This window comes from Hyperolius riggenbachi, chromosome 2 (genome assembly GCF_040937935.1).
Source record: "Hyperolius riggenbachi isolate aHypRig1 chromosome 2, aHypRig1.pri, whole genome shotgun sequence".
Lineage (NCBI taxonomy): Eukaryota > Metazoa > Chordata > Amphibia > Anura > Hyperoliidae > Hyperolius > Hyperolius riggenbachi.
The window spans coordinates 3,945,924-3,972,226 of NC_090647.1; the positions used below are offsets into that span (position 1 = coordinate 3,945,924).

The window sequence follows — 26,303 nt, forward strand, 5'->3', positions numbered from 1 at the left end:
ACTACACGCTACAGAGAGCAAAAACATCCAGCACATCTCATGCACAAACCTTCCATGACTACGCGCTACAGAGAGCAAAATCATCCAGCACATCTCATGCACAAACATTCTATGACTACACGCTACAGAGAACAAAATCATCCAGCACATCTCATGCACAAACATTCCATGACTACACGCTACAGAGAGCAAAAACATCCAGCACATCTCATGCACAAACATTCTATGACTACACGCTACAGAGAACAAAATCATCCAGCACATCTCATGCACAAACATTCCATGACTACACGCTACAGAGAGCAAAATCATCCAGCACATCTCATGCACAAACATTCCATGACTACACGCTACAGAGAGCAAAAACATCCAGCACATCTCATGCACAAACATTCCATGACTACACGCTACAGAGAGCAAAAACATCCAGCACATCTCATGCACAAACATTCCACGACTACTCGCTACAGAGAGCAAAATCATCCAGCACATCTCATGCACAAACATTCCATGACTACACGCTACAGAGAGCAAAAACATCCAGCACATCTCATGCACAAACATTCTATGACTACGTACTACAGAGAGCAAAAACATCCAGCACATCTCATGCACGAACATTCCACGACTACACGCTACAGAGAACAAAAACATCCAACACATCTCATGCACAAACATTCCGTGACTACACGCTACAGAGAGCAAAAACATCCAGCACATCTCATGCACAAACATTCCACAACTACACGCTACAGAGAGCAAAATCATCCAGCACATCTCATGCACAAACATTCCATGACTACGCGCTACAGAGAACAAAATCATCCAGCACATCTCATGCACAAACATTCCACGACTACGCGCTACAGAGAGCAAAAACATCCAGCACATCTCATGCACAAACATTCCACGACTACGCGCTACAGAGAACAAAATCATCCAGCACATCTCATGCACAAACATTCCACACCTACCTGCTACAGAGAACAAAAACATCCAGCACATCTCATGCACAAACATTCCATGGCTACACGCTACAGAGAGCAAAAACATCCAGCACATCTCATGCACAAACATTCCACGACTACCCGCTACAGAGAGCAAAATCATCCAGCACATCTCATGCACAAACATTCCATGACTACACGCTACAGAGAGCAAAAACATGCAGCACATCTCATGCACAAACATTCCATGACTACGCGCTACAGAGAGCAAAAACATCCAGCACATCTCATGCACAAACCTTCCATGACTACACGCTACAGAGAGCAAAATCATCCAGCACATCTCATGCACAAACATTCTATGACTACACGCTACAGAGAACAAAATCATCCAGCACATCTCATGCACAAACATTCCATGACTACACGCTACAGAGAGCAAAAACATCCAGCACATCTCATGCACAAACATTCCATGACTACGCGCTACAGAGAGCAAAAACATCCAGTACATCTCATGCACAAACATTCCATGACTACACGCTACAGAGAGCAAAAACATCCAGCACATCTCATGCACAAACATTCCATGACTACACGCTACAGAGAACAAAAACATCCAGCACATCTCATGCACAAACATTCTATGACTACACGCTACAGAGAACAAAATCATCCAGCACATCTCATGCACAAACATTCCATGACTACACGCTACAGAGAGCAAAAACATCCAGCACATCTCATGCACAAACATTCCATGACTACGCGCTACAGAGAACAAAAACATCCAGCACATCTCATGCACAAACATTCCACGACTACGCGCTACAGAGAGCAAAAACATCCAGCACATCTCATGCACAAACATTCCATGACTACGCGCTACAGAGAGCAAAAACATCCAGTACATCTCATGCACACACATTCTAGGACTACCCGCTACAGAGAACAAAAACATCCAGCACATCTCATGCACAAACATTCCAGGACTACACGCTACAGAGAGCAAAAACATCCAGCACATCTCATGCACAAACATTCCATGACTACACGCTACAGAGAGCAAAATCATCCAGCACATCTCATGCACAAACATTCCACGACTACTCGCTACAGAGAGCAAAAACATCCAGCACATCTCATGCACAAACATTCCACAACTACACGCTACAGAGAGCAAAAACATCCAGCACATCTCATGCACAAACATTCCATGACTACGCGCTACAGAGAGCAAAAACATCCAGCACATCTCATGCACAAACCTTCCATGACTACTCGCTACAGAGAGCAAAAACATCCAGCACATCTCATGCACAAACATTCCACGACTACTCGCTACAGAGAGCAAAAACATCCAGCACATCTCATGCACAAACATTCCATGACTACACGCTACAGAGAGCAAAAACATCCAGCACATCTCATGCACAAACATTCCATGACTACGCGCTACAGAGAACAAAAACATCCAGCACATCTCATGCACAAACATTCCATGACTACACGCTACAGAGAGCAAAAACATCCAGCACATCTCATGCACGAACATTCCACGACTACACGCTACAGAGAACAAAAACATCCAACACATCTCATGCACACACATTCCATGACTACACGCTACAGAGAGCAAAAACATCCAGCACATCTCCTGCACAAACATTCCATGACTACACGCTACAGAGAGCAAAAACATCCAGCACATCTCATGCACAAACATTCTATGACTACGTACTACAGAGAGCAAAAACATCCAGCACATCTCATGCACGAACATTCCACGACTACACGCTACAGAGAACAAAAACATCCAACACATCTCATGCACAAACATTCCGTGACTACACGCTACAGAGAGCAAAAACATCCAGCACCTCTCATGCACAAACATTCCACGACTACAAGCTACAGAGAACAAAAACATCCAACACATCTCATGCACAAACATTCTATGACTACACGCTACAGAGAGCAAAAACATCCAGCACATCTCATGCACAAACATTCCATGACTACACGCTACAGAGAACAAAAACATCCAGCACATCTCATGCACAAACATTCATCGACTACACGCTACAGAGAGCAAAAACATCCAGCACATCTCATGCACAAACATTCCACGACTACACGCTACAGAGAGCAAAAACATCCAGCACATCTCATGCACAAACATTCATCGACTACACGCTACAGAGAGCAAAAACATCCAGCACATCTCATGCACAAACATTCCATGACTACACGCTACAGAGAGCAAAAACATCCAGCACATCTCATGCACAAACATTCCATGACTACACGCTACAGAGAACAAAAACATCCAGCACATCTCATGCACAAACATTCCATGACTACACGCTACAGAGAGCAAAAACATCCAGCACATCTCATGCACAAACATTCCACAACTACACGCTACAGAGAGCAAAAACATCCAGCACATCTCATGCACAAACATTCCACAACTACACGCTACAGAGAGCAAAAACATCCAGCACATCTCATGCACAAACATTCCATGACTACACGCTACAGAGAACAAAAACATCCAGCACATCTCATGCACAAACATTCCATGACTACACGCTACAGAGAGCAAAAACATCCAGCACATCTCATGCACAAACATTTCACACCTACCTGCTACAGAGAGCAAAAACATCCAGCACATCTCATGCACAAACATTCCATGACTACACGCTACAGAGAGCAAAAACATCCAGCACATCTCATGCACAAACATTCCACACCTACCTGCTACAGAGAGCAAAATCATCCAGCACATCTCATGCACAAACATTCCATGACTACACGCTACAGAGAGCAAAAACATCCAGCACATCTCATGCACAAACATTCCACACCTACCTGCTACAGAGAGCAAAAACATCCAGCACATCTCATGCACAAACATTCCATGACTACACGCTACAGAGAGCAAAATCATCCAGCACATCTCATGCACAAACATTCCACGACTACACGCTACAGAGAACAAAAACATCCAGCACATCTCATGCACAAACATTCCACCACTACACGCTACAGAGAGCAAAATCATCCAGCACATCTCATGCACAAACATTCCATGACTACACGCTACAGAGAACAAAAACATCCAGCACATCTCATGCACAAACATTCCATGACTACACGCTACAGAGAGCAAAAACATCCAGCACCTCTCATGCACAAACATTCCATGACTACACGCTACAGAGAACAAAAACATCCAGCACATCTCATGCACAAACATTCCACGACTACACGCTACAGAGAGCAAAAACATCCAGCACATCTCATGCACAAACATTCCAGGACTACACTCTACAGAGAGCAAAAACATCCAGCACATCTCATGCACAAACATTCCACGACTACACGCTACAGAGAACAAAAACATCCAACACATCTCATGCACAAACATTCTATGACTACACGCTACAGAGAGCAAAAACATCCAGCACATCTCATGCACAAACATTCCACGACTACACGCTACAGAGAGCAAAAACATCCAGCACATCTCATGCACAAACATTCATCGACTACACGCTACAGAGAGCAAAAACATCCAGCACATCTCATGCACAAACATTCCACCACTACACGCTACAGAGAGCAAAAACATCCAACACATCTCATGCACAAACATTCCATGGCTACACGCTACAGAGAGCAAAAACATCCAGCACATCTCATGCACAAACATTCCACGACTACACGCTACAGAGAGCAAAAACATCCAGCACATCTCATGCACAAACATTCATCGACTACACGCTACAGAGAGCAAAAACATCCAGCACATCTCATGCACAAACATTCCACCACTACACGCTACAGAGAGCAAAAACATCCAGCACATCTCATGCACAAACATTCCATGACTACACGCTACAGAGAACAAAAACATCCAGCACATCTCATGCACAAACATTCCATGACTACACGCTACAGAGAGCAAAAACATCCAGCACATCTCATGCACGAATATTCCACGACTACACGCTACAGAGAGCAAAAACATCCAGCACATCTCATGCACAAACATTCCACGACTACACGCTACAGAGAGCAAAAACATCCAGCACATCTCATGCACGAACATTCCAGGACTACACGCTACAGAGAGCAAAAACATCCAACACATCTCATGCACAAACATTCCACGACTACACGCTACAGAGAGCAAAAACATCCAGCACATCTCATGCACAAACATTCCACGACTACGCGCTACAGAGAGCAAAAACATCCAGCACATCTCATGCACAAACATTCCATGACTACTCGCTACAGAGAGCAAAAACATCCAGCACATCTCATGCACAAACATTCCATGACTACACGCTACAGAGAACAAAAACATCCAGCACATCTCATGCACAAACATTCCATGACTACACGCTACAGAGAGCAAAAACATCCAGCACATCTCATGCACAAACATTCCACCACTACACGCTACAGAGAGCAAAAACATCCAGCACATCTCATGCACAAACATTCCATGACTACACGCTACAGAGAACAAAAACATCCAGCACATCTCATGCACAAACATTCCATGACTACACGCTACAGAGAACAAAAACATCCAGCACATCTCATGCACAAACATTCCATGACTACACGCAACAGAGAGCAAAATCATCCAGCACATCTCATGCACAAACATTCCATGACTACACGCTACAGAGAGCAAAATCATCCAGCACATCTCATGCACAAACATTCCACACCTACCCACTACAGAGAGCAAAATCATCCAGCACATCTCATGCACAAACATTCCACGACTACACGCTACAGAGAACAAAAACATCCAGCACATCTCATGCACAAACATTCCACCACTACACGCTACAGAGAGCAAAATCATCCAGCACATCTCATGCACAAACATTCCATGACTACCTGCTACAGAGAGCAAAAACATCCAGCACATCTCATGCACAAACATTCCATGACTACACGCTACAGAGAACAAAAACATCCAGCACATCTCATGCACAAACATTCCATGACTACACGCTACAGAGAGCAAAAACATCCAGCACATCTCATGCACAAACATTCCACGACTACACGCTACAGAGAGCAAAAACATCCAGCACATCTCATGCACAAACATTCCACGACTACACGCTACAGAGAGCAAAAACATCCAGCACATCTCATGCACAAACATTCCACGACTACACGCTACAGAGAGCAAAAACATCCAGCACATCTCATGCACAAACATTCATCGACTACACGCTACAGAGAGCAAAAACATCCAGCACATCTCATGCACAAACATTCCACCACTACACGCTACAGAGAGCAAAAACATCCAGCACATCTCATGCACAAACATTCCATGACTACACGCTACAGAGAACAAAAACATCCAGCACATCTCATGCACAAACATTCCATGACTACACGCTACAGAGAGCAAAAACATCCAGCACATCTCATGCACAAACATTCCACCACTACACGCTACAGAGAGCAAAAACATCCAACACATCTCATGCACAAACATTCTATGACTACACGCTACAGAGAGCAAAAACATCCAGCACATCTCATGCACAAACATTCCACGACTACACGCTACAGAGAGCAAAAACATCCAGTACATCTCATGCACAAACATTTTGTCACCATGAGATGTTTTGGTGAACGCAGGTAGCATCCAGCACATCTTGAAGCATGAGCTCAAGTAGAGGAAAGACATATGAATGTGATCAGTAATCTATACACTAAACATACATACATACATACATACATACATACATATATACATGTCACGTGTATCACAGTACGCCAACTCAGTCTACATGGGATTTACGTTCAGTCTGCTGTACAATAGCCAAGCCCAGCTTATCTCTCTTGGGTGAAGCTTACTGGCTGTCCCAGACTGCTCCTCGTGGGCGGGACTTTGACTTGTGATATGTGTGACTTGTGAGGGTACCTGAGGTGACATGATGAGAAACCTATTTATGTGTATGTTTGCACAAATAACCAGGCTGTGTACCATTTTTCTGCCAGAAAGAGTTAACCATTTAGGTATGCAAGTGACAGCTCCTCTCCAGTCGGGACCCAGTCATACTATGTCCTAACCATCCCTGACAAGAAATTACAGCAATAAAACTCTTTCAAAATCATTTCATTTGGTCACATCCGTTTGCATTTACAAGGAATTTGACGACATTTGCTTAACAGACACAGACAATATGATTCAAGGACACACAGTGTAGCTGTTACAGGTCAAGGACAGTATATATGTTATAGTTGCAGTAATCAGGGTGAGAAGTGTTGATTTTCAGCCCTAGCAGCTGTAGCGTGGTTCTGCATTAAGCATGGCTACCACCCAAGGGAAGAAGCTGTTCCTGAAAGTTTTTGTTGCAACAGACCGGTATCTCACCCCTGAAGGTATAAGCTGAGATGGTGGTCACAAGGAATTGAAATGACTCCACTCGGGTCACTGCAGATCTAATTATGATTAGGGGTGGGGAGGATTCTCCTGAAATTTACTTTAATCTCCATGAAAATGTTGAGTTCCGAGCTGTTGTTGCTGCACCAGGAAGAACCCTGTCCCAGTGCATGCCTGTCTGCCAACTCGACTGTCAGAGCGGCCTGGCACAGAGCAGCTTCTGAGCACACGGTCCCCCCAGGGGCAGAGGTGCGAATTACTGGCTACGTGATTGTAGTTACGGCATCTGAAGCTAGAGGGCAGATTTCTTGCAATCTCCAGTAACCTTGTCATGTGTAGCATCGTTCATTCTGTTCTCAATTTCATTTCATTTTTTTCCTTCCATTTTTCTGTTTCTCCAACATTCATGTTTTGTGTACTACTTCTTCCTCCACAACATGTCTACTGCCTGTTGTCCTCCTTGTTCCTCCATTGTGGAACCGCTCGTATTCTCACCTTCCTCCATGTTTCTTCCTCTTGTGTGGTCACATTATCATCTTCTCTTCCATTCCTCCTCTCTGTGCTTCTTCCTCTTGTGTGGTCACATTATCCTCTTCTCTTCCATTCCTCCCCTCTGTGTTTCTTCCTCTTGTGTGGTCACACTATCCTCTTCTCTTCCATTCCTCCTCTCTGTGCTTCTTCCTCTTGTGTGGTCACATTACCCTCTTCTCTTCCATTCCTCCTCTCTGTGTTTCTTCCTCTTGTGTGGTCACATTATCCTCTTCTCTTCCATTCCTCCTCTCTGTGTTTCTTCCTCTTGTGTGGTCACATTATCCTCTTCTCTTCCATTCCTCCTCTGTGCTTCTTCCTCTTGTGTGGTCACACTATCCTCTTCTCTTCCATTCCTCCTCTCTGTGCTTCTTCCTCTTGTGTGGTCACATTATCCTCTTATCTTCCATTCCTCCTCTCTGTGCTTCTTCCTCTTGTGTGGTCACATTATCCTCTTCTCTTCCATTCCTCCTCTCTGTGCTTCTTCCTCTTGTGTGGTCACATTATCCTCTTCTCTTCCATTCCTCCTCTCTGGGCTTCTTCCTCTTGTGTGGTCACATTATCCTCTTCTCTTCCATTCCTCCTCTCTGTGCTTCCTCTTGTGTGGTCACATTATCCTCTTCTCTTCCATTCCTCCTCTCTGTGCTTCTTCCTCTTGTGTGGTCACATTACCCTCTTCTCTTCCATTCCTCCTCTCTGTGCTTCCTCTTGTGTGGTCACATTATCCTCTTCTCTTCCATTCCTCCTCTCTGTGCTTCTTCCTCTTGTGTGGTCACATTATCCTCTTCTCTTCCATTCCTCCTCTCTGTGCTTCCTCTTGTGTGGTCACATTATCCTCTTCTCTTCCATTCCTCCTCTCTGTGCTTCTTCCTCTTGTGTGGTCACATTATCCTCTTCTCTTCCATTCCTCCTCTCTGTGCTTCTTCCTCTTGTGTGGTCACATTACCCTCTTCTCTTCCATTCCTCCTCTCTGTGCTTCCTCTTGTGTGGTCACATTATCCTCTTCTCTTCCATTCCTCCTCTCTGTGCTTCCTCTTGTGTGGTCACATAATCCTCTTCTCTTCCATTCCTCCTCTCTGTGCTTCTTCCTCTTGTGTGGTCACACTATCCTCTTCTCTTCCATTCCTCCTCTCTGTGCTTCCTCTTGTGCGGTCACATAATCCTCTTCTCTTCCATTCCTCCTCTCTGTGCTTCTTCCTCTTGTGTGGTCACATTATCCTCTTCTCTTCCATTCCTCCTCTCTGGGCTTCTTCCTCTTGTGTGGTCACATTATCCTCTTCTCTTCCATTCCTCCTCTCTGTGCTTCTTCCTCTTGTGTGGTCACACTATCCTCTTCTCTTCCATTCCTCCTCTCTGTGCTTCCTCTTGTGCGGTCACATAATCCTCTTCTCTTCCATTCCTCCTCTCTGGGCTTCTTCCTCTTGTGTGGTCACATTATCCTCTTCTCTTCCATTCCTCCTCTCTGTGCTTCCTCTTGTGTGGTCACATTATCCTCTTCTCTTCCATTCCTCCTCTCTGTGCTTCTTCCTCTTGTGTGGTCACATTATCCTCTTCTCTTCCATTCCTCCTCTCTGTGCTTCTTCCTCTTGTGTGGTCACATTACCCTCTTCTCTTCCATTCCTCCTCTCTGTGCTTCTTCCTCTTGTGTGGTCACACTATCCTCTTCTCTTCCATTCCTCCTCTCTGTGCTTCTTCCTCTTGTGTGGTCACATTACCCTCTTCTCTTCCATTCCTCCTCTCTGTGTTTCTTCCTCTTGTGTGGTCACATTATCCTCTTCTCTTCCATTCCTCCTCTGTGCTTCTTCCTCTTGTGTGGTCACACTATCCTCTTCTCTTCCATTCCTCCTCTCTGTGCTTCTTCCTCTTGTGTGGTCACATTATCCTCTTCTCTTCCATTCCTCCTCTCTGTGCTTCTTCCTCTTGTGTGGTCACATTATCCTCTTCTCTTCCATTCCTCCTCTCTGTGCTTCTTCCTCTTGTGTGGTCACATTATCCTCTTCTCTTCCATTCCTCCTCTGTGCTTCTTCCTCTTGTGTGGTCACATTATCCTCTTCTCTTCCATGCCTCCTCTCTGTGCTTCTTCCTCTTGTGTGGTCACATTACCCTCTTCTCTTCCATTCCTCCTCTCTGTGCTTCTTCCTCTTGTGTGGTCACATTATCCTCTTCTCTTCCATTCCTCCTCTCTGTGCTTCCTCTTGTGTGGTCACATTATCCTCTTCTCTTCCATTCCTCCTCTCTGTGCTTCTTCCTCTTGTGTGGTCACATTATCCTCTTATCTTCCATTCCTCCTCTCTGTGCTTCTTCCTCTTGTGTGGTCACATTATCCTCTTCTCTTCCATTCCTCCTCTCTGTGCTTCTTCCTCTTGTGTGGTCACATTATCCTCTTCTCTTCCATTCCTCCTCTCTGGGCTTCTTCCTCTTGTGTGGTCACATTATCCTCTTCTCTTCCATTCCTCCTCTCTGTGCTTCCTCTTGTGTGGTCACATTATCCTCTTCTCTTCCATTCCTCCTCTCTGTGCTTCTTCCTCTTGTGTGGTCACATTACCCTCTTCTCTTCCATTCCTCCTCTCTGTGCTTCTTCCTCTTGTGTGGTCACATTATCCTCTTCTCTTCCATTCCTCCTCTCTGTGCTTCCTCTTGTGTGGTCACATTATCCTCTTCTCTTCCATTCCTCCTCTCTGTGCTTCTTCCTCTTGTGTGGTCACATTATCCTCTTCTCTTCCATTCCTCCTCTCTGTGCTTCTTCCTCTTGTGTGGTCACATTACCCTCTTCTCTTCCATTCCTCCTCTCTGTGCTTCCTCTTGTGTGGTCACATTATCCTCTTCTCTTCCATTCCTCCTCTCTGTGCTTCCTCTTGTGTGGTCACATTACCCTCTTCTCTTCCATTCCTCCTCTCTGGGCTTCTTCCTCTTGTGTGGTCACATTATCCTCTTCTCTTCCATTCCTCCTCTCTGGGCTTCTTCCTCTTGTGTGGTCACACTATCCTCTTCTCTTCCATTCCTCCTCTCTGTGCTTCCTCTTGTGTGGTCACATTATCCTCTTCTCTTCCATTCCTCCTCTCTGGGCTTCTTCCTCTTGTGTGGTCACATTATCCTCTTCTCTTCCATTCCTCCTCTCTGTGCTTCCTCTTGTGTGGTCACATTATCCTCTTCTCTTCCATTCCTCCTCTCTGTGCTTCTTCCTCTTGTGTGGTCACATTATCCTCTTCTCTTCCATTCCTCCTCTCTGTGCTTCTTCCTCTTGTGTGGTCACATTACCCTCTTCTCTTCCATTCCTCCTCTCTGTGCTTCTTCCTCTTGTGTGGTCACATTATCCTCTTCTCTTCCATTCCTCCTCTGTGCTTCTTCCTCTTGTGTGGTCACATTATCCTCTTCTCTTCCATTCCTCCTCTCTGTGCTTCTTCCTCTTGTGTGGTCACACTATCCTCTTCTCTTCCATTCCTCCTCTCTGTGCTTCCTCTTGTGTGGTCACATTATCCTCTTCTCTTCCATTCCTCCTCTCTGTGCTTCTTCCTCTTGTGTGGTCACATTATCCTCTTCTCTTCCATTCCTCCTCTCTGTGCTTCTTCCTCTTGTGTGGTCACACTATCCTCTTCTCTTCCATTCCTCCTCTCTGTGCTTCCTCTTGTGTGGTCACATAATCCTCTTCTCTTCCATTCCTCCTCTCTGTGCTTCTTCCTCTTGTGTGGTCACATTATCCTCTTCTCTTCCATTCCTCCTCTCTGTGCTTCTTCCTCTTGTGTGGTCACATTATCCTCTTCTCTTCCATTCCTCCTCTCTGTGCTTCTTCCTCTTGTGTGGTCACATTATCCTCTTCTCTTCCATTCCTCCTCTGTGCTTCTTCCACTTGTGTGGTCACATTATCCTCTTCTCTTCCATTCCTCCTCTCTGGGCTTCTTCCTCTTGTGTGGTCACATTATCCTCTTCTCTTCCATTCCTCCTCTCTGGGCTTCTTCCTCTTGTGTGGTCACATTATCCTCTTCTCTTCCATTCCTCCTCTCTGTGCTTCTTCCTCTTGTGTGGTCACATTATCCTCTTCTCTTCCATTCCTCCTCTCTGTGCTTCTTCCTCCTGTGTGGTCACATTATCCTCTTCTCTTCCATTTCTCCTCTCTGTGCCTCTTCCTCTTGTGTGGTCACATTATCCTCTTCTCTTCCATTCCTCCCCTCTGTGCTTCCTCTTGTGTGGTCACATTATCCTCTTCTCTTCCATTCCTCCTCTCTGTGCTTCTTCCTCTTGTGTGGTCACATTACCCTCTTCTCTTCCATTCCTCCTCTCTGTGCTTCTTCCTCTTGTGTGGTCACATTATCCTCCTCTCTTCCATTCCTCCTCTCTGTGCTTCCTCTTGTGTGGTCACATTATCCTCTTCTCTTCCATTTCTCCTCTCTGTGCCTCTTCCTCTTGTGTGGTCACATTATCCTCTTCTCTTCCATTCCTCCCCTCTGTGCTTCCTCTTGTGTGGTCACATTATCCTCTTCTCTTCCATTCCTCCTCTCTGTGCTTCTTCCTCTTGTGTGGTCACATTATCCTCTTCTCTTCCATTCCTCCTCTCTGTGCTTCTTCCTCTTGTGTGGTCACATTATCCTCCTCTCTTCCATTCCTCCTCTCTGTGCTTCCTCTTGTGTGGTCACATTATCCTCTTCTCTTCCATTCCTCCTCTCTGTGCTTCTTCCTCTTGTGTGGTCACATTACCCTCTTCTCTTCCATTCCTCCTCTCTGTGCTTCCTCTTGTGTGGTCACATTATCCTCTTCTCTTCCATTCCTCCTCTCTGTGCTTCTTCCTCTTGTGTGGTCACATTACCCTCTTCTCTTCCATTCCTCCTCTCTGTGCTTCTTCCTCTTGTGTGGTCACATTATCCTCTTCTCTTCCATTCCTCCTCTCTGGGCTTCTTCCTCTTGTGTGGTCACATTATTCTCTTCTCTTCCATTCCTACTCTCTGTGCTTCTTCCTCTTGTGTGGTCACACTATCCTCTTCTCTTCCATTCCTCCTCTCTGTGCTTCTTCCTCTTGTGTGGTCACATTATCCTCCTCTCTTCCATTCCTCCTCTCTGTGCTTCCTCTTGTGTGGTCACATTATCCTCTTCTCTTCCATTCCTCCTCTCTGTGCTTCTTCCTCTTGTGTGGTCACATTATCCTCTTCTCTTCCATTCCTCCTCTCTGTGCTTCTTCCTCTTGTGTGGTCACATTATCCTCTTCTCTTCCATTCCTCCTCTCTGTGCTTCCTCTTGTGTGGTCACATTATCCTCTTCTCTTCCATTCCTCCTCTCTGTGCTTCCTCTTGTGTGGTCACATAATCCTCTTCTCTTCCATTCCTCCTCTCTGTGCTTCTTCCTCTTGTGTGGTCACACTATCCTCTTCTCTTCCATTCCTCCTCTCTGTGCTTCTTCCTCTTGTGTGGTCACATTATCCTCTTCTCTACCATTCCTCCCCTCTGTGCTTCTTCCTCTTGTGTGGTCACATTATCCTCTTCTCTTCCATTCCTCCTCTCTGTGTTTCTTCCTCCTGTGTGGTCACATTATCCTCTTCTCTTCCATTCCTCCTCTCTGTGCTTCTTCCTCTTGTGTGGTCACATTATCCTCTTCTCTTCCATTCCTCCTCTCTGTGCTTCCTCTTGTGTGGTCACATTATCCTCTTCTCTTCCATTCCTCCTCTCTGTGCTTCCTCTTGTGTGGTCACATTATCCTCTTCTCTTCCATTCCTCCTCTCTGTGCTTCTTCCTCTTGTGTGGTCACATTATCCTCTTCTCTTCCATTCCTCCTCTCTGTGCTTCTTCCTCTTGTGTGGTCACATTATCCTCTTCTCTTCCATTCCTCCCCTCTGTGCTTCTTCCTCTTGTGTGGTCACATTATTCTCTTCTCTTCCATTCCTCCTCTCTGTGCTTCTTCCTCTTGTGTGGTCACATTATTCTCTTCTCTTCCATTCCTCCTCTCTGTGCTTCTTCCTCTTGTGTGGTCACATTATCCTCTTCTCTTCCATTCCTCCCCTCTGTGCTTCTTCCTCTTGTGTGGTCACATTATTCTCTTCTCTTCCATTCCTCCTCTCTGTGCTTCTTCCTCTTGTGTGGTCACATTATCCTCTTCTCTTCCATTCCTCCTCTCTGTGCTTCTTCCTCTTGTGTGGTCACAATATCCTCTTCTCTTCCATGCCTCCTCTCTGTGCTTCCTCTTGTGTGGTCACATTATCCTCTTCTCTTCCATGCCTCCTCTCTGTGCTTCCTCTTGTGTGGTCACATTATCCTCTTCTCTTCCATGCCTCCTCTCTGTGCTTCTTCCTCTTGTGTGGTCACATTATCCTCTTCTCTTCCATTCCTCCTCTCTGTGCTTCTTCCTCTTGTGTGGTCACATTATCCTCTTCTCTTCCATTCCTCCTCTCTGTGCTTCTTCCTCTTGTGTGGTCACATTACCCTCTTCTCTTCCATTCCTCCTCTCTGTGCTTCTTCCTCTTGTGTGGTCACATTATCCTCTTCTCTTCCATTCCTCCTCTCTGGGCTTCTTCCTCTTGTGTGGTCACATTATCCTCTTCTCTTCCATTCCTCCTCTCTGTGTTTCTTCCTCTTGTGTGGTCACACTATCCTCTTCTCTTCCATTCCTCCTCTCTGTGCTTCCTCTTGTGTGGTCACATTATCCTCTTCTCTTCCATTCCTCCTCTCTGTGCTTCTTCCTCTTGTGTGGTCACACTATCCTCTTCTCTTCCATTCCTCCTCTCTGTGCTTCTTCCTCTTGTGTGGTCACACTATCCTCTTCTCTTCCATTCCTCCTCTCTGTGCTTCTTCCTCTTGTGTGGTCACATTATCCTCTTCTCTTCCATTCCTCCTCTCTGTGCTTCCTCTTGTGTGGTCACATTATCCTCTTCTCTTCCATTCCTCCTCTCTGTGCTTCTTCCTCTTGTGTGGTCACACTATCCTCTTCTCTTCCATTCCTCCTCTCTGTGCTTCTTCCTCTTGTGTGGTCACACTATCCTCTTCTCTTCCATTCCTCCTCTCTGTGCTTCTTCCTCTTGTGTGGTCACATTACCCTCTTCTCTTCCATTCCTCCTCTCTGTGCTTCTTCCTCTTGTGTGGTCACATTATCCTCTTCTCTTCCATTCCTCCCCTCTGTGCTTCTTCCTCTTGTGTGGTCACACTATCCTCTTCTCTTCCATTCCTCCTCTCTGTGCTTCTTCCTCTTGTGTGGTCACATTACCCTCTTCTCTTCCATTCCTCCTCTCTGTGCTTCTTCCTCTTGTGTGGTCACATTATCCTCTTCTCTTCCATTCCTCCTCTCTGTGCTTCCTCTTGTGTGGTCACATTATCCTCTTCTCTTCCATTCCTCCTCTCTGTGCTTCTTCCTCCTGTGTGGTCACATTATCCTCTTCTCTTCCATTTCTCCTCTCTGTGCTTCCTCTTGTGTGGTCACATTATCCTCTTCTCTTCCATTCCTCCTCTCTGTGCTTCTTCCTCTTGTGTGGTCACATTATCCTCTTCTCTTCCATTCCTCCTCTCTGTGCTTCTTCCTCTTGTGTGGTCACATTACCCTCTTCTCTTCCATTCCTCCTCTCTGTGCTTCTTCCTCTTGTGTGGTCACATTATCCTCTTCTCTTCCATTCCTCCTCTCTGTGCTTCTTCCTCTTGTGTGGTCACATTACCCTCTTCTCTTCCATTCCTCCTCTCTGTGCTTCTTCCTCTTGTGTGGTCACATTATCCTCTTCTCTTCCATTCCTCCTCTCTGTGCTTCCTCTTGTGTGGTCACATTATCCTCTTCTCTTCCATTCCTCCTCTCTGTGCTTCTTCCTCCTGTGTGGTCACATTATCCTCTTCTCTTCCATTCCTCCTCTCTGTGCTTCCTCTTGTGTGGTCACATTATCCGCTTCTCTTCCATTCCTCCTCTCTGTGCTTCTTCCTCTTGTGTGGTCACATTATCCTCTTCTCTTCCATTCCTCCTCTCTGTGCTTCTTCCTCTTGTGTGGTCACATTATCCTCCTCTCTTCCATTCCTCCTCTCTGTGCTTCCTCTTGTGTGGTCACATTATCCTCTTCTCTTCCATTCCTCCTCTCTGTTTCCCCCTCTTGGTTCCCCCTCTACCTACCTACCATCTTTCACCTACAATCTCCATCATTATCCTCTTCTCTTCCATTCCTCCTCTCTGTTTCCTCCTCTTGGTTCCCCCTTTACCTACCATCTTTCACCTACAATCGCCATCATTATCCTCTCCTCCTCCCGTGCTGCCCTGGTTTTGTCCATGTCAATGTCTCCTGCCCACCAGACACCTTGCCCAGTAGCCGTACCCCTCCCGGGATTCCGGTTGTTGTTGCCAGCCCTTCGGCAGCCTGCAGGTTAGCAGGTCACGAGGAAGGATCAGGTAATGCAGTAGTGATGTAGTTTGTTGATAGCTGTAGTGTTCCGCCATCCTATTCCCTCCTGAGCAGGCAGTTTCCTCCCACTAGAAGTGTCTGTAGACGTGGTCGGTCATTTCTCATAGATAACACATGTAGACATTATAGAGCATTGCAGCGCAGCTTCCACATACAGGTCACTCGTATTTCTGTAGATATCTCTCACCAAGTGTAACAACTCACCCAATCTTGTTCCCTTTGTGCACAGCTGCAGTACTGGCCCCAGCCACTGGGAGGCCCTGCAATGCCTTCCTCACTGTGCATAAAGTAACTATTTGGATTAGTTGAAGTGTCCCTACGCAATAAAACCTCAACTGTATGAAGAGCCGATACAATCTGTAATCTCCTTGCGAGATCTTTATTGCCACCACCTCTTCAGAGAGGAAGAAGACTCTTAAAGGATACCGAGGTGACATGTGACATGATGAGATAGACAAGGGTATGTACAGTGCCTAGCACACAGATGCCTATGCTGTGTTCCTTTTTTTCTTTCTCTGCCTGAAAGAGTTAAATATCAGGTATGTAAGTGGCTGACTCAGTCCTGACTCAGACAGGAAGTGACTGCAGTGTGACCCTCACTGATAAGAAATTCCCCTTTTTATCTCTTTCTTGCTCTCAGAAGCCAGGAAAGTGTTTTATAGTTGGAATTTCTCATCAGTGAGGGTCACACTGCAGTCACTTCACACTGAGTCAGCCACTTACATACCTGATATTTAACTCTTTCAGGCAGAGAAAGAAAGAAAAGGAACACAGCCTAGTTATTTGTGTGCTAGGCACTGTACATACACATGTCTATCTCATCATGTCACATGTCACCTCGGGCATCCTTTATAAGAGTCTTCTTCCTCTCTGAAGAGGTGGTGGCAATAAAGATCTCGTAAGGAGATTACAGATTGTAAAGCAAACAGTCCACTACTGAGCGCGCTCTGTCTCTTCTGGGTAAAGGGATGTGTATTGAAGGACATCATTTATAAAGTGATGGTAAAGGATCACTATTGCACACATACTTATCAGAAGTTTTGTACATTTCTCCCATAGTAAAAATCACTATATATTACTTACCTCCTATGTTCCGGTCACATACAGTAGGTAGTAAAATCTTACAGATCTGACAGGTTTTGGAGTATTCCATCTCGCCGGGTGGGGGGTGGGGATTTTCAGTAAAGCACTCCATGCAAAGGATCTATATAAGGATGCTGGCCTCACTACTCCCTTACAAACTATCTTGGAAGTTGGGCTGAGCAACTGCCATTAAAGTGGACCCAAATTAAAAATAAAAGAGTTCAGAAATAAAATCTATTTTCTAATGTATAACAATAAATAGCAGACTTTTTTCAGCTGCATGATGACAAATATAAAATACTAGCCGACCCGCGGCGTAGCATACGCCGCATAAGAGGGTAGAGGGCAGGAAGGGGGTATTGGGCACAGCGACTGGGAGGGGGGTTGGACCCCCCTCAACTGGGTCCCCCATGTGTGCTCTACGTCCAGCTTAAGCTCAGCAGGAACCCCCTCACCTGGGTCCCCCATGTGCACTCCCCCTCCTGCTTAAGCACAGCAGGAACCCCCCCTCACCTGGGTCCCCCATGTGTGCTCCCCCTCCTGCTTAAGCTCAGCAGGAACCCCCCCTCACCTGGGTCCCCCATGTGCACTCCCCCTCCTGCTTAAGCACAGCAGGAAACCCCCCCTCACCTGGGTCCCCCATGTGCACTCCCCCTCCTGCTTAAGCACAGCAGGAACCCCCCCTCACCTGGGTCCCCCATGTGCACTCCCCCTCCTGCTTAAGCTCAGCAGGAACCCCCCCTCACCTGGGTCCCCCATGTGCACTCCCCCTCCTGCTTAAGCTCAGCAGGAACCCCCCCTCACCTGGGTCCCCCATGTGTGCTCCCCCTCCTGCTTAAGCTCAGCAGGAACCCCCCCTCACCTGGGTCCCCCATGTGCACTCCCCCTCCTGCTTAAGCTCAGCAGGAACCCCCCCTCACTTGGGTCCCCCATGTGTGCTCCCCCTCCTGCTTAAGCTCAGCAGGAACCCCCCCTCACCTGGGTCCCCCATGTGCACTCCCCCTCCTGCTTAAGCTCAGCAGGAACCCCCCCTCACCTGGGTCCCCCATGTGCACTCCCCCTCCTGCTTAAGCACAGCAGGAACCCCCCCCCCCCCTCACCTGGGTCCCCCATGTGCACTCCCCCTCCTGCTTAAGCTCAGCAGGAACCCCCCCTCACCTGGGTCCCCCATGTGCACTCCCCCTCCTGCTTAAGCTCAGCAGGAACCCCCCCTCACCTGGGTCCCCCATGTGCACTCCCCCTCCTGCTTAAGCACAGCAGGAACCCCCCCCCCCCCCTCACCTGGGTCCCCCATGTGCACTCCCCCTCCTGCTTAAGCTCAGCAGGAACCCCCCCTCACCTGGGTCCCCCATGTGCACTCCCCCTCCTGCTTAAGCACAGCAGGAACCCCCCCCCCTCACCTGGGTCCCCCATGTGCACTCCCCCTCCTGCTTAAGCTCAGCAGGAACCCCCCCTCACCTGGGTCCCCCATGTGCACTCCCCCTCCTGCTTAAGCTCAGCAGGAACCCCCCCTCACCTGGGTCCCCCATCTGCACTCCCCCTCCTGCTTAAGCACAGCAGGAACCCCCCCCCCCCTCACCTGGGTCCCCCATGTGCACTCCCCCTCCTGCTTAAGCTCAGCAGGAACCCCCCCCCCCTCAACTGGGTCCCCCATGTGTGCTCTACCTCCAGCTTAAGCTCAGCAGGAACCCCCCCCCCTCACCTGGGTCCCCCATGTGCACTCCCCCTCCTGCTTAAGCTCAGCAGGAACCCCCCCCCTCAACTGGGTCCCCCATGTGTGCTCTACCTCCAGCTTAAGCTCAGCAGGAACCCCCCCCCCCCTCACCTGGGTCCCCCATGTGTGCTCCCCTTCCTGCTTAAGCACAGTAGCAGCCGCCACTATTAGTAAGAGGCAGCGGGCGGGGATGACTCACCTCTTCCGTGTTCCATCGTGCGTTCCACTGTCGTCACTTCCTGCAATGCCGCACACTGTATTGGTGTAATTTGCCTTTTTAAAACAGAAGGGAATCTGCAATAATTCAGCTATAAGTGAACATTTGTGGTTACCCACAATGCATTGCTACTAAATATGCAAATGACCCCTTTCCCCCCTTGGTAAGCCAAGCAAGCATCCAGAGCTACTGGTGTATAGCAAGCATATAGCTTTAAATTTTACACAGTCATATCAAACCCACATGTAGACAGCCAGTTTCAGACTTTTAGTCCTCATCAGTACATGGCAGGGATTGATACGGCTGTATGAGATAGGGCTTGGACCAGTACAACAGAGTAACCAAGCAGCTCAGGGTGACCCAAACTACTCGTAATGTATAGGGGGATGAAAGGGACCAAAAAGGCCTCCTACTAAAAAAAGCAAAGCTTGGAATAATTTGCCTTCCTAAAACAGAAGGAAACATGCAATAATTCAGCTATGAGTGAACATTTGTGGTTACCCACAATGCACTGCTACTAAATATGCAAATAATTTCTTTTCACCCCTGGTAAGTCAAGCAAGCCTATAGCTTTAAGTTTTACACAGTCATCTCAAACCCACATGTGACAGCCTGTTTCAGACTTTTGGCCCTCATCAGTACATAGCAGGAATTGATACGGCTGTATGAGATAGGGCTTGGGCCAGTACAACAGAGTAACCAAGCAGCTCAGGGTGACCCAAACTACTCATAATGTATAGGGGGAGAAAAGGGACCAAAAAGGCCTCCTACTAAAAAAAGCAAAGCTTGGTGTAATTTTCCTTCTTAAAACAGAAGCAAATCTGCAATAATTCAGCTATAAGTGAACATTTGTGGTTACCCACAATGCACTGCTACTGAATATGCAAATTATCCCTCTTTGCCCTTGGTTTGATATGACACTACTTCTTCTTCTTGCTTGGATCGGCCCCTTCTTCTTGCTTGGACCGGCCCTGGGGGCAGGGCGCTACTTCTTCTTCTTGCTTGGACCGGCCCTGGGGGCAGGGCGCTACTTCTTCTTCTTGCTTGGATCGGCCCCTTCTTCTTGCTTGGACCGGCCCTGGGGGCAGGGCGCTACTTCTTCTTCTTGCTTGAAGGTTGAGGCACTTAGCCTATTATATATATAGATTTTACATTTATTGGAGGAACCCCTCCCTTCCTTTCAAATTGCCGGGATTTTTCCGGCAAACTGGTGGAGTAGATGGTGTCCGGCTATGGAGGAATTGCTAATGGCTGCCCCCAGTATAACCCTAGCTATGAAAAGAGAAGGGTGAAAAGCATGCACTGAAATGCTCATAGGTTTGTAGGAGTGTTTATTTATCTTTGTATGTGTCAGAGTGGTGCAACTAAATACTTTTTAATTAAAAAATGTTTGGTTTGGGTCCCCTTTAAGTGCTTTTAAAAAGAAATATCGCCCACGAGGAGATGGACCAGTCCAAAGTCTGCTAGATCTGTCAGACTTCTATGAAGTTATGTAAGTGACCGCAACATAGGAAACATAAATGTACAACGCATTTCACTCTGGAACAAAGGAATGTTCTAAACATCTGCATACACACGCATTTTACATTGATGATAGTAGTCCTGTAATTCAATTCTTCTGACCTTGTTATGATGCATTGCTGGCCTTCGGTTGGCCACACACAGTTCTGTGGACTCCTCTTGCTGTTACATTGTTGGGGTACACTCAGTGGTTGGCCACACACAGTTCTGTGGACTCCTCTCACTGTTACATTGTTGGGGTACACTCAGTGGTTGTCCATACACTGTTCTGCAGACTCCTCTCACTGTTACATTGTTGGGGTACACAGAATGGTTGGCCACACACAGTTTTGTGGACTCCTCTCACTGTTACATTGTTGGGGTACACTCAGTGGTTGGCCTTCTGTGGACTCCTCTCACGGTTACATTGTTGGGGTACACTCAGTGGCTGGCCATACACTGTTCTGTGGACTCCTCTCGCTGTTACATTGTTGGGGTACACTCAGTGGTTGGCCACACACAGTTCTGCAGACTCCTCTCACTGTTACATTGTTGGGGTACACTCATTGGTTGGCCATACACTGTTCTGTGGACTCCTCTCACTGTTACATTGTTGGGGTACACAGAATGGTTGGCCACACACAGTTTTGTGGACTCCTCTCACTGTTACATTGTTGGGGTACACTCAGTGGTTGGCCACACACAGTTCTGCAGACTCCTCTCACTGTTACATTGTTGGGGTACACTCAGTGGTTGGCCACACACAGTTCTGTGGACTCCTCTCGCTGTTACATTGTTGGGGTACACTCAATGGCTGGCCATACACTGTTCTGTGGACTCCTCTCGCTGTTACATTGTTGGGGTACACTCAGTGGTTGTCCATACACAGTTCTGTGGACTCCTCTCACTGTTACATTGTTGGGGTACACTCAGTGGTTGTCCATACACAGTTCTGTGGACTCCTCTCACTGTTACATTGTTGGGGTACACTCAATGGTTGGCCATACACAGTTCTGTGGACTCCTCTTACTGTTACATTGTTGGGGTACACTCAGCGGTTGGCCACACACAGTTCTGTGGACTCCTCTCGCTGTTACATTGTTGGGGTACACTCAATGGCTGGCCATACACTGTTCTGTGGACTCCTCTCGCTGTTACATTGTTGGGGTACACTCAGTGGTTGTCCATACACAGTTCTGTGGACTCCTCTCACTGTTACATTGTTGGGGTACACTCAGTGGTTGGCCATACACCATTCTGTGGACTCCTCTCACTGTTACATTGTTGGGGTACACTCAGCGGTTGGCCATACACTGTTCTGTGGACTCTCACTGTTACATTGTTGGGGTACACTCAGTGGTTGGCCATACACTGTTCTGTGAACTCCTCTTACTGTTACATTGTTGGGCTACACTCAATGGTTGGCCATACACAGTTCTGTGGACTCCTCTCGCTGTTACATTGTTGGGGTACACTCAGTGGTTGGCCATACATGGTTCTGTGGACTCCTCTCACGGTTACATTGTTGGGGTACACTCAGTGGTTGTCCATACACAGTTCTGTGGACTCCTCTCACTGTTACATTGTTGGGGTACACTCAGTGGTTGGCCATACACCATTCTGTGGACTCCTCTCACTGTTACATTGTTGGGGTACACTCAATGGTTGGCCATACACAGTTCTGTGGACTCCTCTTACTGTTACATTGTTGGGGTACACTCAGTGGTTGGCCATACATGGTTCTGTGGACTCCTCTCGCTGTTACATTGTTGGGGTACACTCAATGGCTGGCCATACACTGTTCTGTGGACTCCTCTCGCTGTTACATTGTTGGGGTACACTCAGTGGTTGTCCATACACAGTTCTGTGGACTCCTCTCACTGTTACATTGTTGGGGTACACTCAGTGGTTGGCCATACACCATTCTGTGCACTCCTCTCACTGTTACATTGTTGGGGTACACTCAGCGGTTGGCCATACACTGTTCTGTGGACTCTCACTGTTACATTGTTGGGGTACACTCAGTGGTTGGCCATACACTGTTCTGTGAACTCCTCTCGCTGTTACATTGTTGGGGTACACTCAGTGGTTGGCCATACATGGTTCTGTGGACTCCTCTCACGGTTACATTGTTGGGGTACACTCAGTGGTTGTCCATACACAGTTCTGTGGACTCCTCTCACTGTTACAGTGTTGGGGTACACTCAGTGGTTGGCCATACACCATTCTGTGGACTCCTCTCACTGTTACATTGTTGGGGTACACTCAGCGGTTGGCCATACACTGTTCTGTGAACTCCTCTTACTGTTACATTGTTGGGCTACACTCAATGGTTGGCCATACACAGTTCTGTGGACTCCTCTCACTGTTACATTGTTGGGGTACACTCAGTGGTTGGCCATACACCATTCTGTGGACTCCTCTCACTGTTACATTGTTGGGGTACACTCAATGGTTGGCCATACACTATTCTGTGAACTCCTCTTACTGTTACATTGTTGGGCTACACTCAATGGTTGGCCATACACAGTTCTGTGGACTCCTCTTACTGTTACATTGTTGGGGTACACTCAGTGGTTGGCCATACATGGTTCTGTGGACTCCTCTCACGGTTACATTGTTGGGGTACACTCAATGGCTGGCCATACACTGTTCTGTGGACTCCTCTCGCTGTTACATTGTTGGGGTACACTCAGTGGTTGGCCATACACTGTTCTGTGGACTCCTCTCACGGTTACATTGTTGGGGTACACTCAGTGGTTGGCCATACACAGTTCTGTGGACTCCTCTCGCTGTTACATTGTTGGGGTACCCTCAGTGGTTGGCCATACACCATTCTGTGGACTCCTCTCACTGTTACATTGTTGGGGTACACTCAGCGGTTGGCCATACACTGTTCTGTGGACTCCTCTTACTGTTATGTTACATTGTTAGACAACACTCAATGGTTTTCCATACACTGTTCTGTGGACTCCTCTCACTGTTAAATTGTTGGGGTACACTCAATGGCTGGCCATACACAGTTCTGTAAACTCCTCTTACTGTTACATTGTTGGGGTACACACAATGGTTAGCCATACATGGTTCTGTGGACTCCTTTCGCTGTTACATTGTTGGGGTACACTCAGTGGTTGGCCATACACCATTCTGTGGACTCCTCTCACTGTTACATTGTTGGGGTACACACAATGGTTAGCCATACATGGTTCTGTGGACTCCTCTCGCTGTTACATTGTTGGGGTACACACAATGGTTGTCCATACACTGTTCTGTGGACTCCTCTCACGGTTACATTATTGGGGTACACACAATGGTTAGCCATACATGGTTCTGTGGACTCCTCTCACTGTTACATTGTTGGGGTACACCCAGTGGTTGGCCATACACTGTTCTGTGGACTCCTCTCACTGTTACATTGTTGGAGTACACTCAGTGGTTGGCCATACACAGTTCTGTGGACTCCTCTCGCTGTTACATTGTTGGGGTACACTCAGTGGTTGGCCATACACTGTTCTGTGGACTCCTCTCACTGTTACATTGTTGGGGTACACTCAGTGGTTGGCCATACACAGTTCTGTGGACTCCTCTCGCTGTTACATTGTTGGGGTACACACAATGGTTGTCCATACACTGTTCTGTGGACTCCTCTTACTGTTACATTGTTGGGGTACACTCAGTGGTTGGCCATACACCGTTCTGTGGACTCCTCTCGCTGTTACATTGTTGGGGTACACTCAGCGGTTGGCCACACATGGTTCTGCGGACTCCTCTCGCTGTTACATTGTTGGGGTACACTCAGTGGTTGGCCATACACCGTTCTGTGGACTCCTCTCGCTGTTACATTGTTGGGGTACACTCAATGGTTGGCCTTCTGTGGATTCCTCTCACTGTTACATTGTCGGGATACACTCAATGGCTGGCCATACACAGTTCTGTGGACTCCTCTCACTGTTACATTGTTGGGGTACACTCAGTGGTTGGCCACACACAGTTCTGCGGACTCCTCTCACTGTTACATTGTTGGGGTACACTCAGTGGTTGGCCACACACAGTTCTGCGGACTCCTCTCACTGTTACATTGTTGGGGTACACTCAGTGGTTGGCCATACATGGTTCTGTGGATTCCTCTCACTGTTACATTGTTGGGGTACACTCAGTGGTTGGCCATACATGGTTCTGTGGACTCCTCTTACTGTTACATTGTTGGGGTACACTCAGTGGTTGGCCTTCTGTGGACTCCTCTCGCTGTTACATTGTTGGGGTACACTCAGCGGTTGTCCATACACTGTTCTGTGGACTCCTCTCACTGTTACATTGTTGGGGTACACTCAGTGGTTGGCCACACACAGTTCTGTGGACTCCTCTCACTGTTACATTGTTGGGGTACACTCAATGGTTGGCCATACACAGTTCTGTGGACTCCTCTCACTGTTACATTGTTGGGGTACACTCAATGGTTGGCCATACACAGTTCTGTGGACTCCTCTCACTGTTACATTGTTGGGGTACACAGAATGGTTGGCCATACACTGTTCTGTGGACTCCTCTCGCTGTTACATTGTTGGGGTACACTCAGTGGTTGGCCACACACAGTTCTGCATACTCCTCTCGCTGTTACATTGTTGGGGTACACTCAATGGTTGGCCACACACAGTTCTGCAGACTCCTCTCACTGTGACATTGTTGGGGTACACAGAATGGTTGGCCATACACCGTTCTGCAGACTCCTCTCACTGTTACATTGTTGGGGTACACTCAGTGGTTGGCCACACACAGTTCTGTGGACTCCTCTCACTGTTACATTGTTGGGGTACACTCAGTGGTTGGCCACACACTGTTCTGTGGACTCCTCTCACTGTTACATTGTTGGGGTACACTCATTGGTTGGCCACACACAGTTCTGTGGACTCCTCTCACTGTTACATTGTTGGGGTACACTCAGCGGTTGGCCATACACTGTTCTGTGGACTCCTCTCACTGTTACATTGTTGGGGTACACTCAGTGGTTGGCCACACACAGTTCTGCAGACTCCTCTCACTGTTACATTGTTGGGGTACACTCAGTGGTTGGCCACACACTGTTCTGTGGACTCCTCTCACTGTTACATTGTTGGGGTACACTCAGCGGTTGGCCATACACTGTTCTGTGGACTCCTCTCACTGTTACATTGTTGGGGTACACTCAGTGGTTGGCCACACACAGTTCTGCAGACTCCTCTCACTGTTACATTGTTGGGGTACACTCAGTGGTTGGCCATACATGGTTCTGTGGACTCCTCTCACTGTTACATTGTTGGGGTACACTCAGTGGTTGGCCATACACTGTTCTGTGGACTCCTCTCACTGTTACATTGTTGGGGTACACTCAGTGGTTGGCCATACATGGTTCTGTGGACTCCTCTTACTGTTACATTGTTGGGGTACACTCAATGGTTGGCCATACATGGTTCTGTGGACTCCTCTCACTGTTACATTGTTGGGGTACACTCAGTGGTTGGCCATACATGGTTCTGTGGGCTCCTCTC

General features: G+C 47.4%; 1 protein-coding gene across 5 annotated transcripts in view; it reads left to right on the plus strand.

Moving 5' to 3' along the window:
* ARFIP2 (ADP ribosylation factor interacting protein 2) overlaps positions 1 to 26,303 on the plus strand; it is a 185,053-nt gene that overhangs the window by 121,541 nt on the left and 37,209 nt on the right. For 2 of the 5 annotated variants that reach the window (XM_068266456.1, XM_068266457.1), the window contains exon 4: positions 16,156 to 16,251. The exons of the other annotated variants lie outside the window; for them this stretch is intronic. In XM_068266456.1, coding sequence (XP_068122557.1) covers positions 16,156 to 16,251 — 96 coding nt within the window. The remainder of the gene's footprint in view (positions 1 to 16,155; positions 16,252 to 26,303) is intronic. 5 annotated transcript variants of the gene reach the window in all.